The following is a 13,292-nucleotide window of genomic DNA, read 5'->3' on the forward strand; positions in this document are numbered from 1 at the left end:
TAAAACCACAAAATTACCAGGTTTTGGATTTGCTTTAATTAGATGTAAGTAAATGTTTTGTACAGAAGCTGGGCTGTTTTCTCCTGTTTACAGTTTTCATGCTAAATATTTGGCTTCTGGATATTTACAATACAGATGTGAGAGGGGTATCAATCTTCCTCTCACTCCCCCTCCCTCAAGAAGTTCAAATTTCAATCTCTAATTTAGAATAATCTGAAAAGCTCAGGGTTTTGTTTTGGTTTGATTTTTGATGACATTTAGTAGATTTAGGCCTCTTTGATGAGCAACAGACCACACAGACGTGAAACAAAAAACAGAGGACGACTTTTAGCGATATGTGGGCTGCACATGTCTCTAAAAACCCCTTTTCCAAACAGCTATCACTGTTAACTGACATTTAAACTTGTGAGCCCTGCACTTCTGTCTCTTGGCTTAAGGGTTTAGTCTTTTGGACAAAAACATAATCGAAGATCATTATCTGCAAGTTGCAATCTGTCTTATATGATAGCATCGTGTGTGCAACAAAACACTGACAGCATCTTCTGTAAAAGTTTTGCTGGCAGTTGTCTTTTTTCCCCGTTTGCATCTCTCTCTGTTTTTGTGCCCCCTCGTCTCTGTGGCAAACAAAGGATAAGGTCACCTTCTTTAATTAGGAAAAGCTAAATAGTTTTAGGGGTTTTAACTCTTTTGAGTAAAATAATGTAATCCCCTTAAGCAGGATTACCACACTGCTGTCAATCTTTGTTTGCCGTTAAGTGGCTATAGCACAAATATGTTATTGTTTGGGCTTTGTTAACCTCTTTGACTCGACACTTGCAGGAAGCCGTTTTTAAAATGAACCTTGTTGACAAATCATTAAGCGCTTTTATTGGTTTTTAATGAGTGTATTAAATAATTTAAGTTGCTTTCAGTCGTGTGTCAGTTGGTGCATGACCTTTTCTTTGGGTCAAAAAAGCAAATAATCTTTAAACTGAAGGAGACGTCTCTTCATTTTTGGCAACAATATCTTGACGCTTTGATTAAATATTAAGCTGCCATCTTGCAATCCTTGTCCTCACCAGAAATCTTGTAATTATGATTTTGTTGTACCTAAATCTGTGGGCCTAAGCTTCCCTCTCTTTCCCCCTCCCCACAGACTGACATGAACATGACATCTGGAGGAGTGGAAAGATGGTTTTAAGATTTATGTAAGTAGGTTTAGAGCCAGCACCGACTCATGCACTTGTGACGGGGAGGAGTTAGGGAGGGTGTGGAGGCTGGTGCCCGCAGTGGTCGTCGCACTGCCACCCCTAAATCCAGCAGGGCCAAATCCAACAGGACGTCCCCTCTATGACGTGCAGCGGGGGTGCCGCATGAGCAGGGGGTCTCAGAGCTACTTTAAAAGCCGGCTCCGAAGATGCTCCACAACCACCGAGCAAGATACCTGGGTGTTGTGCGCAAGTTTTCCAACGTCGCCCGACATTGAGCTACAACTTTATCAAAAGGGGTAATATTATCTGTGAAGAAGTCAGAGTGTTTTGTTATTATTATTATTATTTTACTTTTGGATATTTTTTCTGGACTTATCAACCAATGTGGCTTCTTGGATCAACTACCCAAGTAATGATGATGGATGAGCGCATGTCTCCCTCCGCACGCTGCGTCCAGAACCCGGGGAGCAACCCGTCCACAGTCCACAGCATAGAGGCTATACTGGGATTTAAAGAAGACACCATATTCCACAAGTCAGCCTCCTATAACGTAATGGAAAGAGTCCAGGTCAAAGATGCTGAGCGCAACGGGAATGGGATAGTGAGCCAAACGAAAAAAAACCATTACTCGGAAAGTTGTGACAGTAAGTAAATTCGGTTTTCTTCACATTTAGTCCCGCGTCAGTCAATCTGAGTGCAAAAACAGTATGCTGAAAATATGCAGACATCCTGTGGTTTAGTTTGGATTAAAGTTGTTTAAACTCCAGATAAAGTAACACTTTGAATTCGGTTTTTACCCAGAAGGAAATCAAAATGTATTTTATATTGGTGCAAATGTCTAAAAGGTTATTTTCTTTTTTTAAAGGAGAGATACAAAAATACAAATGAAATAATGAATGTTTAAATAAATACATTAAAAATTTTAAACAAATCTAAGAAAAAAAAGTAAAATAATTTTTTTAATAAAAGCCACACTGGACTGGAAAAAGTGGAGTTACCATTTTATTTTGAAAAGCGAATTTGAACTCGGCTAAAACTTCCAGTCCCGGTGTTTGACTTCTTCCACCGCCTCCACTCCTCACAGGTGTGTGCTGTGGCAGCAGCACCGGCGAAGCCTCCGTGTGCCCGGACTCACCGGACAGAGACGGCAAACTGTCCGACGACGAAAGCCACAAGAAGAAGCACCGACGGAACCGGACCACCTTCACCACCTTCCAACTCCACGAACTAGAGAGAGCTTTCGACAAGTCCCACTACCCGGACGTGTACAGCAGAGAGGAGCTGGCCTTGAAAGTGAACCTGCCCGAGGTCCGGGTGCAGGTATGTCCCCGAAGCAAAACCACTTGTTTTATTTTATTGCAAGTACCTTTTATTATATTGAAGACCGTTAGGCCTGTAAGTCAAACCATAATGATGACGGTTCCTATGCTTATAAGGCTAAAGAAATTATTATTTTTAGACCTTTTTAGATTAAATTTAATATATTTATTATATATTTCTGAATATTTATATTATCTTTTAGAAATGTAGAGAAACGACGTGTTCGTTTGATTTGCAAAAAATTACTTTTTCATGCCTATGATCAATATAAGATCATAAATATGGTAAATATGATGGAATATTAAAACGATCATAAATGTTTAATAAAAGTGACCACAGTGGATTTTTTTTTATCTAAGAGGAAATGCTTATTTATTTGTTTGAATTGTAACCAAGCGAAATAGGAATCAAATTTATAAAATTAAACAAAATAATTAATAAATAAATGTTGAACTTGTCTTTATTTATTTTTTAAACATTTAAAAGAAATTTGAAAAATGGAATTTGAATCCATTTCTAAATCAGTTTCACTTTATTGTTTGTGCAGCGACACAGCTCAAGCCAAGTGCTGGAATCAAAAAGTTTCCACTGACACTATATTTAATTCCTTTCTTCTGCATTCATGTTCAAATGCTTTCCTGCAGTATTTTATTTCACATTCTAAATTATAGAGGTTACAGTTTACATTTATGACTGATTATGGGCCTAAAAGTTGTGTTTTTCTGCTTTTCTACTGGCTGCTGGGTCGATTCATAGACGTCATTCCTTTTTCGGGTATAAATCAAACTTTTAGGGAAATGTTTTATCAAGATAGACAGATGATTAAAAAAAAATCTTTATATTTTCAGGTTTGGTTCCAAAACCGGCGAGCCAAGTGGCGTCGACAGGAGAAGCTGGAGGTGAGCTCCATCAAGCTTCAGGATACCCCTTCCTCGTCTTTGCTCTCTTTCAGTCGTTCTCCCACCAGCTCTCTGGGCTCTGGGCTGCAGCTGGAGCCCTGGCTCTCCACCCCGATCACCACCTCCACTTCGCTGCAGTCGCTCTCGGGCTTCGTCAGCAACTCGCAAGGCCTCCCAGGCCCTTACACGCCTTCTCCTCCTCCGCCCCTGCCCTCTTCCTTGCCTTCATCCTTCCTCAACTCCCCAGCCCTGGGACACAGCTCTCACCTGCCTCACATCAGCTCTATGTGCCTGCCGCCCCCGGCATACCAGTGCTCAGCTGATCCGAGGAACTCCAGTATTGCTTCACTGAGGATGAAGGCTAAGGAGCACATTCAGTCTATTGGGAAGACATGGTGATGCTGGGTGGACTTTAAGACCCCTGAACACATCATGATGAATCTTTTTGGAGAAATCTGGCTTCATTTTCATGATGGGATTGTATTTTTTTTTTAAAGACTGACAACTCGAGCTGCCCTTTGGAATTCAAGACATCCACACGTACAACTTTGTGGAAAAATTGTGACACTTTATGTGAAATTCCTGTAAATATGAAGCTGTCTCTTCTCCTTTGTCTTCACTCTAAATTGTTTCATTGTATCAGCCAGCCCAGTGCGCATCTCATCCAGTGTTACTGCCAATAGAACAAGTACAGAGCCTACTGAAAACTCACCAATGCCTGTTTATGCTTCCTCTTGTAAATGGATAAAAGGAGCATTTTAAATCTTTACTTGTTTCTGAGTCTGAATCATAAAATAAATGTATCAAATGGGATTACTTTCCTTATGCAATAAATTGTTTGTGTACAAATACATTAACAAATTTACGATTTCTCCCGTTTTCATGCGTAATTTGAGATGTCTGACAGAATGAAATGATGGTAGATTAAGTTTCCATCAGGAAATGCATTCATTACCTGCAGAGGTGTCTTCAGTATCACACTTGTGTAAAGATAAAAAAAATCTGCACATGTTATATGGAAAATGTTAAAAATTAGCCCGGTACAGCGGTGAAAGGTCAGTAGACCCAGGGAGCTGCATTATTTAAATAAAAAACATTCCTGCTGTGAATCTAAGTATATTCATGCTTCTGAATTATTAAAAAAAACATATGGCAGGTTTGTTACATGCAACAGGCTTAAACTCGCCCACTTTCTCTCTCCGTTTAGGAGAATGAGTCCCTCAACCCACTTATTTCCTCCTCATTAACTCCTGTAAACTTTATCCCATTCGCTCCTGGGATTAAACCCATAATGGGGGTGAAAGTGGCTTGTACTTCTATTGTTTGCCAATCATCCTTAACAAATGAGTGAAAAAGAAGCAGAGTGAAAACTTTCCTCTGGCTTTAAGAGAAAACTGTGTGTGTGTGTGTGTGTGTGTGTGTGTGTGTGTGTGTGTGTGTGTGTGTGTGTAAACCAAATTGCTGCAATTAGCACTTCCTTCTGTCTGCAACTCCAGAGGGATGATAATTATCAATTAATCCAACTACGCAAAACACGCTCACACAAACACACGCACACACACACACACACACACACACACACACACACACACACACGCACAAACACACGCACACGGCTGGTATCTCTGCGTTTTTGTGCTTGTGCGTTTTTTCCTTCTAATGAGAAAGTGTGATCATCCATTTTCGTCTGCAGTCGTGATTATGTCAACATTTTACAATCCACCTGATTATTTGCTGGAAATGAAAGCACTCTTAGATTGACGCTGTGCGACACCTAGTGGTACAAACTGGTTACTGTACTGGTGAAGTAAATCTCAAAAGCGCTAACAATTTCAGAAAAAAAGAAAAAACGGCAAAGGACACTTCTGACATGCAAAGCATGCTTTGACATCCACAGTGCAGTTATCACAATGCCCATTTTATTTCAGATTCTCAGCTTATGTAACACAACCTTGTCAGATCGTTCAGCAATCAAAACGCTGCATGATATGCATACAGGAAACCAAGATTAGTGATGAAACAAACAATCTGTTACAGCAGAATAAAATACACAGTGTGGATATGTGATTATAGAGTACTTTAAGTTGATAATGATGATTGTTTTTAAAAAACAGAAATTCATCTTGCATTCAGGTGGAGTCACTGTCTTGCAGTTTCAAAGCCAGAAGAAGCAGGTCTGACATCTATAAAGTAGTAATTACATTGGAAATGTACACATGATTAGACGTAACATTGGATCACTTGATAATTGAGGATCTGTTCCACACACATACCTCTGCCAGATATTTTTCTTTGTCTTCTTCTCTCCAGTGGCGCTGAAGCAGCCTGTCTGCAGTTTGAGGCATCATCTGATTTGGATTCTCTGGTTGCATCAGAGCCTGCATTAGATGCTGTGTGAGCCGGGCTGGTTTTAGGGCTGTCAGGTAGTCCCTGTCAGGGTTTACCTCCTGCTCCTCCTCTATGCTCTTCTTTCCCATCAAGTGACCTGGGAAGTTGGAAATAAAAGGTAGCATTCTGAAGAATCTATTCTAGAGCATCTTCTGAAATTACACTGCAATCAAGTGTAGATGTGTGCAAAGCATTTTTTTTTCTCACTGCAAAGTGCTCATTCCTCCTGGTGTAACTTATAATATATATATATATATATATATATATATATATATATATATATATATATATATATATATATATATATAGCAGCAGCAGCAGTATATATAACTTAGCAGCAGAGAATGACTAAAACATACTTATTTATAACAACAGAAAACAAATGAATGATTTGAAGTGACCCGGGGTTATTACAATTGTAATAAATAGGCTATTATCAATATGAGTATTTGTTTCGAAGAGTGAACAGTCCTGCGAACCTTGCGATATAATCGCCAAATACATAGAACAAAAAGTAATATTAACTTGCCTGCACGAAATACTTTTTTAGCAGATTGTGTGACGGTTTCCTTACCTACTGCCCAGTGATTGCCTCGTGGATACATTTTCCCAACAACTGCTGCAGGGCTCTCTGAGCAGTTCAAAATACACGGTACAGTAGCCAGAATAATAAGAACTGGCCACACGGGTCTGCAAGTCCATGAATACCATAAGCACTCTCCGCCCATGTTGTCGGAAAATATAAACGTAAATATAAACAAAAACAAAACACCCAACGTATGTTAGTCCTTAAGTTACAGTTAATCGGCTTGATCTATCTTTAGAAGATCTCCACCATACTCGTTTTTTATTCGCGTGAGCCGATAAGTTTGGAAACAGCTGTCCAGTTGCAAACCTGCTGAGGTTCCACTCCCGGCGCCTTTGATAAGAATGGCTAACGGTTCAAAGTTAAATGCCCCTCCTGACACAGCCGTACGTCAGTGGGTGTCTTAAGTAGCCCGACGCTGGTGCCAAAATGAGAAAGTGATGATGACAAATTATCATCTATACTCTGTAATTATCGATCGCTATTGTTTGCCCAGAGATTGCTGGGTGATTGCAGAAGATGTCAACGTCATTTCACGCGGATGGACGAGACCTCAGTAATTGCCTCTGTCTCAATAAGCATGTGAGGAAAAGCTGTGACTGAAGAACTCTTTGGGTCATTTACATGTACATTACACTATATAAAAAAATAATACTAACAAAATGAAATAGGGAGGTTTTCACGTAACAGAAATGAGTCATTTCCACTGAGTGGCTCATTTTAGGGAAAATCCATACATTTTATGTGTTTTATTTAAATGATACATCACGACTGATCTGTTGGAGTTACTTGTACTTCATATGCAGATTTGGAAATGCATTGTATGCAAGCTGAAATCTTGATCCAAAGAAGCAGATAGTAGCAGAAAAAAAGCCTGAATATGAAAATCATTAGGCCTTTGCCCAAAACACTTTTCATGACTGTGATGATAATAATGGACAGTTCTTAGAAATCAGTGTAAAATTGAATTAAACTCACTTTTTCTGCTTAAAACAACGCTTCATGGCTGAAATTGTTTGCTCAGATTTTGTCAAACCGAAATTAAACATTCATAAGCAAGCAATATTTCACATGTAAAGGTCTGCCTATAAACTGTTAAGGGGAATTCAATGTTCCCCGCTGGTGTCCTTTGTGCACGTCTGAAAAACTGATTAGCTGAAATGTTGTCTTTAAGGGGACATGAAACACCAATGGAGTGTACCACGAAGACGAAGAAGTCCAAATAAACATAAACATCAGAGAATAAATGCACAAAAGTTGGCTCCAAAGCACAGTTTTCAATGTTTTAACACTTGGTTACGCTCCACTACCGGCACAAATATGAATAAGAGTATTACATATTACTGTTTGATTCACATGTTTTTGATGCTACTGCCAAGTGACAGCAGGCGGGGGTAAATCACACACTCTGAAAAGTTTCTGCCACGTTAGTGGGACATTTTCCACTTAGCAAGTGTTGGAAGACTTCTGCAGGTATGTTCGCCCTCAAAGTTCAATCCTCATAACATAAAAGTGCTTTCCTTTCTGTGATTGGTAACTTTCACACGCATATGACCTCAAATACACATGTGAACATGTCACATGTCACAGTACAGTCAAAATACATGGGCTGTGAAAAATCATTGGTTGCCCAGTTGGCCAATGCATTGCATTTGTTATTATTTATTTATTTATTTGGTCTTGCAAGCCAAATGCAGGTACTTGCAGCAGGCAACTTTTGATCAAAGGGTGACGTAACATGTTGCCCGGTGGGTAGCAGCCTGTCTTCAAAGGTTGTCCAGTGCCTGTGTTGCTTTGCAGTTAAAGTGCAGCTGAATTCTTGCAGTAAATACTTTGCTATTTGTGGAGCAATTTCTACATTTCTGTTTTAAATCTACACATTTCTCACTGGTCTCTGAATGTCAGCAATTAATGTGAATTTCTGTGTAGGAGGGCAACAATTCTGCAACAGAAAACAACAGATTTGCAATATTCCCTTATTTATCACAGTTACTCGCCATATTATCACAGACACCATGTAACTGCCAACATGGCATTATTCAAGTCAGAAAATTATAGCAGGCTGATTTCATCTTATGTCATCTTTAAAGTGACCAAAGTAACTTGCAAGTGACTGCAAGTGGTTGCAGACCTGCTCCTTGTTACAACAACCAAAGGCATTTACATTGCAACTTCATTGTTACTGTAGCCTCACTTAGCCAAGCGTGTTAAGGCTCCAGCATACCGCCTTTATTGCTACCCATAGCTTTGCAGATGCAGATCTACACGTTGCAGTTGTCTGCTGGAATGCGCTATTGTTTTCTTGGAGGACAACACATCTCCATGGGCTCTGCACTGTTTAAATTCCCAGAAACCTTCTCTCTGTATAAGAATGACATAAAAAGACACCATAAATCTGTATTTTCCAATATGGCAGCGTTCTTCATGCCTCAAGTATACAGTTTTTACAATAACCCCAGAAAGCAGGATATTATGTTAATAATATTTCTTACCTCAGAGAGCGCTATTACTCGGGTAATAAAGTACATCACATGTGAGAACTGTTATACACAGTTATATGTGTTGTACACAGTCTATACAATGAGACTTGTTTTTTTTTTCAGAGTAAGAGAAACTGCCCCCTGCTGGTCATTAGAAAGATTTCTCTTTTCAGAAAAGGAAACCTTTCTTCTTCTTTAATACACTATATGGATACTTATCAGTCAATGTCTTTATTTCTTTTGGCTAATAGGAAATGAGGATATTACTCTTACTTGTTTACTTCTTTAAATCTGTCTCCTGTAAGTCCCTGTAAGTATTGGCCCATAATAGATTATGCCAGTGGCTCCTACTCTGGGAGTTCTGCATCACAAACTCCCAATGAAAAAAGTTACTTCAATAGTCTAAATAGTATATAGAGCAATTTCTAAGTTGTGGCGGCATAAAATACAAACATGCTGATGGAAAAAAAACAAAAAACAAAAACAGCTCACAAAAAATAAATAATGGCTATCCATGACTCCTATTACCACCTGTAACCGAGGAAAACTCCTTATGTGTAGGGAGGGGTGTTTTCATTTGGTTACTGTTTGAAGATTTTTTTCCCCTAGTGCTTCAAAACTGCATTTATTTAGACCTACAATATTAAATTACAGCTTTTACCAGATTAGGGTTGCTTGCTTGTAGTAATCGGTTAGTTTGGTCAATACTCAGATCACAGTTATTTGACACATCACACACTTTTAAATTTTTTTTAAAAAATTGTAAATTTAAAACGTGTTAAAAAATATTATATTTTCAAGGGAATTTCCTTGAAATGTAAATACAATCCAAAAGTAAAGCAAAGGAATGTGCTGAAATGCAAATATAGGAATTATTTTCACAAGCAACTGGAGCCAAATACAGCAGCACAAAACGCACACTACTCTAACACAAGATTAGTAACTGTGTGCTAAAACATAGGAGGAAATCCTTCAACTTTTACTTCTTCCTTTTGCACAACACCGAATTGTCTTCACGTTTTCTGCATGTTAACAATTTGTAACTATCGCTTTATTTTCAAATCACAGAAAATTATGCACACACATGAAATAAAACCAACGGCTCTTACAAGATGCCATGAATAAGAGTGATGAATATTTTGACACCTGTTGTGTGCTTACTTACATCTGCCATCTTGTTAATGAAGAGTCCAACTAATTTATTGGCACACTTTATTGCAGAGCACGGAAAGGTCAGCAGTGTGAATTAGGCAGTCCTCAAACACAGTGAGGCACCCACGTATGTACCCGTGTGAAATTCTCGTGCTTGACTGATCCCTTTCATGACTTTATTGACATACAGATTGCTGGAGGTACAGAAATGATGAGGACAGATAAGGACTCCATGCAGGGAAATACAGTTTTGTGTTGAAAAGACTAAGGGTTCCACCTGGATAAGTCCACACACAACCCAGCAGAAAATTCGAGTGCGTATGGCTTCTAATATCATATCCTCGTTCAAGAATGACCTTAACAAAGCAGGATGAGTCACCTATGTTTAAAGGGCAGCGACAGATAGGACGCGCAGTGCAACGTCTTATCAAATATTTGTTGGTTTATTTTTATGGAAGAAAACAAGCTCATGTAACAGAAAGAAAAATGTAAAAAAAAAGACCAGGAATATGCAAGATGCAAGAAATACAAGGTTCAGTTGGAGGTTATTCTGTAAAATCATTCATAAAGCCATAGTTTAATTTATCACTTTCACCTTTTTTACTGTAACTGCTCACTTGGAACATTTTACCAACAAAAAAAGGAACAAGATGAAAAAAACATAATGAAATTACATTACCACCTAGTGAAAGTATGAACTTTGGATTACCCCACACTGAGAAGTGAAGGAGGTTTTCATTAACTCATTCAACGATTCACTAACACCTACTCATGTCTGATTGCCTGGATTTGATCACTTATACTAGAGGTCACCTTTTTTTTTCTTTCTTTTTTTTTTAATTTTCAGCCTCATAATTAAACCAACTTAAATGACTTCTCTGAAAGAATAATTGTCCACATCAATCAGCATTTTGTATTTGGAAAGTAATAATTATAGGTTGTGACGGAATAAAGTGAACTTTGAAAGTTTTACTAGTAATTTTCAAGCATAAAAGGCAATTCTTCACCACAGGTTGCCATACCCTACCATGTTTATCATAAAAAAAAAAAAATCTTAACACATTCAACTGTAAAGCTCTATATTGCGCTCCCTTTGTTGGGATTTTAAACAGCAGATGGCAGTGTGGGGTGAATTTACAGAAGACTACATTTGTGATTGAACTAAGAGTTGCAATATAAGTATAATATGTGATGTCAAAAGGCATGAAACTATTGATTTTACTTGTTTGATAAGTCTACAATCTATTTTTTGTTATTACTGTTATATAGTATTTTTTCAGCTTAGTATATAATTATTTTAATATGAGTTTTGAGCTGTGAGTATCATGTCATATGACGCATTAAGCAGTGTGATAGTGGTGTCACGAACACTGACTTTTAAAGGGTGGTCTTTTTGGCAGCTTTCATTAAAATGAACAGTTTGCTTTGTGTTTGTCACAGTTCTGAAATCTTTTCAGAAAGCCAAAAGCACAATATTGCTTTCATTTTATTGCATAAGGAACCTACAGTGGGTTGTTTTGATACAAATGCCATGATGGCTTGCGCTAAGTCATCAAATGAGTCAAAGACGTTTGTCCCTTAATTTTCCTGTTATAATCTATGTTTTATCCTTTTGTCAGTCATATCTTCATGTCTGTTTGTCAAGTTGTCTTGGTCTGGACTCAGTGTGTGTTATTTCCTGTTTTATTTTGATAGTCTCCTGTCTCATGTGGGTGAGGTTCAGTTTTGCTTCCCTTGTCTCGTCTGGTATAACACAGCGGATCCTCTCTGATCCCAGCCACCGCAGCCACAGACTTTTCACACTCCTGCCGTCCGGCAGGCAGTTTAGCAGCATTCAGACCCGCACTAGCAGACACAGAGATAGTTTCTACCCACAAGCCTCCAGGCTTTTGAACTGCTGACATTCTGCACACACCATTACACACTCACTACTCTGCACACTGTCACTTCAACAAATGCCACTTAAATGCTCATTGCACAGGTTTTTGCACAAACTGTAAATACCAACAATTGTCTTAAATTCTCTAAATATTTAATACTTTATTATTTTGTTTGTTCATTTTTTCTTTATCATTGTTATTATTATTATTATTATTATTATTATTATTATTATTACTGTTCCTTTCTTGTTATTTTCTTCTTAAATATAACTGCACACTTTCTATATGCTCATGTGAAGCTGAGGAGCACGAGCCAAAGAATTTCATTATGGGTAAATGTGGCTACACCGTTTATCTTTATATGACAATAAACGTGTATACATCGTCTGTGTCTCCCTCTATTCTTTCTCGTGTCCTCCCTCATGCTGTATGAGTTTTATGCCGTTTGCTTAGCCTCAAGTCAGTTTGTTCCTGTTCAGCTCAGATATTGTTTTTGGTTTTTGTTTCCTGCACAGTTTTACCAGTGTTAAAACAAAGCTGCGGTTTTGAGTTACGTCAGTCTGCTAAGTCCTGCATCTGGGTCAACCCTCTGTTTGCCACACACCCATTCACATGACATTATAGGGTTAATTTGTTATGAAATGATAAAGGATCAGGCTATTCCTGAACATGAAACTCCGTGTCTTCTCCTGACCAAGTGCTTCTTATGTATAACACACCTTGAATTTAAACATCTGCGCTTCATGGGATCTTGATAGTTTAATTTAAAATCCACATGGTGGTGTGCAGAGCTAAAAATCACAACACTTGTGTTCAATAACTTATGGACCTAACTGTAAATATAAGCAATAAAGTATACTATCTACTAGGTATACTGCTTCAGTTTTCTTCAGCACACATAAACAGTCAGTATTGCTGACATAATCATTAAATAATGAGACACTACTGAGTAACAACCATGTTTCACTAAATGATCCAGAAAAAATTAAGCAGATAAAAGAGTTCATCTAGAACTATGCATGAACAAATACTGAACATATCTTCCAGTTGGTTCTCCAGTTAAAAAAAAAGAATAGAAAGAAAAACACAGCATCCTGCACAGTTTATAGGGAAGTACTGAAGCACTCATTATCTACTAGGATGTCCTTTATTCATTTTTAGTACCCAGTTGTACCTACTGTAAAGTGATACTGTAGTCAGATGTTTTTGTAGCTGCCACTTATAATAGTCTATATACTCTATATCATGTAACTCCATAATTACATGATAGAAATAAGAAAAAGTGTCAAACAAAACAGGAATACATTGTTGGCGTTTCTTCTGCCTCCCTTTAAAGCATTGGGAAAACACATTCAAGTGATAATATCTCAAACAGGAAATCTGGTGGGGCAGGAGAT

At 38.1% G+C, this 13,292-nt stretch overlaps 2 protein-coding genes across 3 annotated transcripts; one reads left to right on the forward strand and one right to left on the reverse strand.

Moving 5' to 3' along the window:
• Positions 1-1,087: 1,087 nt before the first annotated feature.
• Positions 1,088-4,502, forward strand: rx3 (retinal homeobox gene 3). 2 transcript variants are annotated; one of them, XM_082542722.1, is made up of 4 exons: positions 1,088-1,486; positions 1,601-1,834; positions 2,275-2,510; positions 3,359-4,502. In XM_082542722.1, exons 2-4 carry the CDS (start codon positions 1,603-1,605, stop codon positions 3,806-3,808), a joined length of 918 nt encoding a protein of 305 aa, XP_082398848.1. In that variant the 5' UTR covers positions 1,088-1,486; positions 1,601-1,602; the 3' UTR covers positions 3,809-4,502. The 2 variants fall into 2 exon arrangements, with proteins under 2 accessions (XP_082398848.1, XP_082398847.1); XM_082542721.1 differs by having other exon boundaries at positions 1,088-1,834.
• Positions 4,503-5,332: 830 nt separating this feature from the next.
• grp (gastrin-releasing peptide) lies at positions 5,333-6,720 on the reverse strand. The gene is made up of 3 exons (XM_082539664.1): positions 6,372-6,720; positions 5,683-5,894; positions 5,333-5,592 (listed from the first exon to the last, which is right to left on the reverse strand). The coding sequence occupies exons 1-3, from the start codon at positions 6,523-6,525 to the stop codon at positions 5,539-5,541; spliced, it is 420 nt and encodes a 139-aa protein (XP_082395790.1). The 5' UTR covers positions 6,526-6,720; the 3' UTR covers positions 5,333-5,538.
• Positions 6,721-13,292: the final 6,572 nt, after the last annotated feature.

Source organism: Aulonocara stuartgranti (genome assembly GCF_965226115.1).
Source record: "Aulonocara stuartgranti genome assembly, chromosome: 7".
Taxonomy (NCBI): Eukaryota; Metazoa; Chordata; class Actinopteri; order Cichliformes; family Cichlidae; genus Aulonocara; species Aulonocara stuartgranti.

What these genes read in the sequence shown, in the direction of transcription:
- grp (XM_082539664.1), bottom strand. Translation starts at nt 6,525, where the DNA reads ATGGGCGGAGAGTGCTTATGGTATTCATGGACTTGCAGACCCGTGTGG. An exon ending in AGGCAATCACTGGGCAGTAG is followed by an intron (nt 5,895 to 6,371) that starts GTAAGGAAACCG and finishes CCAACTTCCCAG; the next exon opens with GTCACTTGATGGGAAAGAAG. An exon ending in AAGAAAAATATCTGGCAGAG is followed by an intron (nt 5,593 to 5,682) that starts GTATGTGTGTGG and finishes ACTACTTTATAG; the next exon opens with ATGTCAGACCTGCTTCTTCT.
- rx3 (XM_082542721.1), top strand. Translation starts at nt 1,573, where the DNA reads ATGTGGCTTCTTGGATCAACTACCCAAGTAATGATGATGGATGAGCGC. An exon ending in TTACTCGGAAAGTTGTGACA is followed by an intron (nt 1,835 to 2,274) that starts GTAAGTAAATTC and finishes CACTCCTCACAG; the next exon opens with GTGTGTGCTGTGGCAGCAGC. An exon ending in TGCCCGAGGTCCGGGTGCAG is followed by an intron (nt 2,511 to 3,358) that starts GTATGTCCCCGA and finishes TTATATTTTCAG; the next exon opens with GTTTGGTTCCAAAACCGGCG.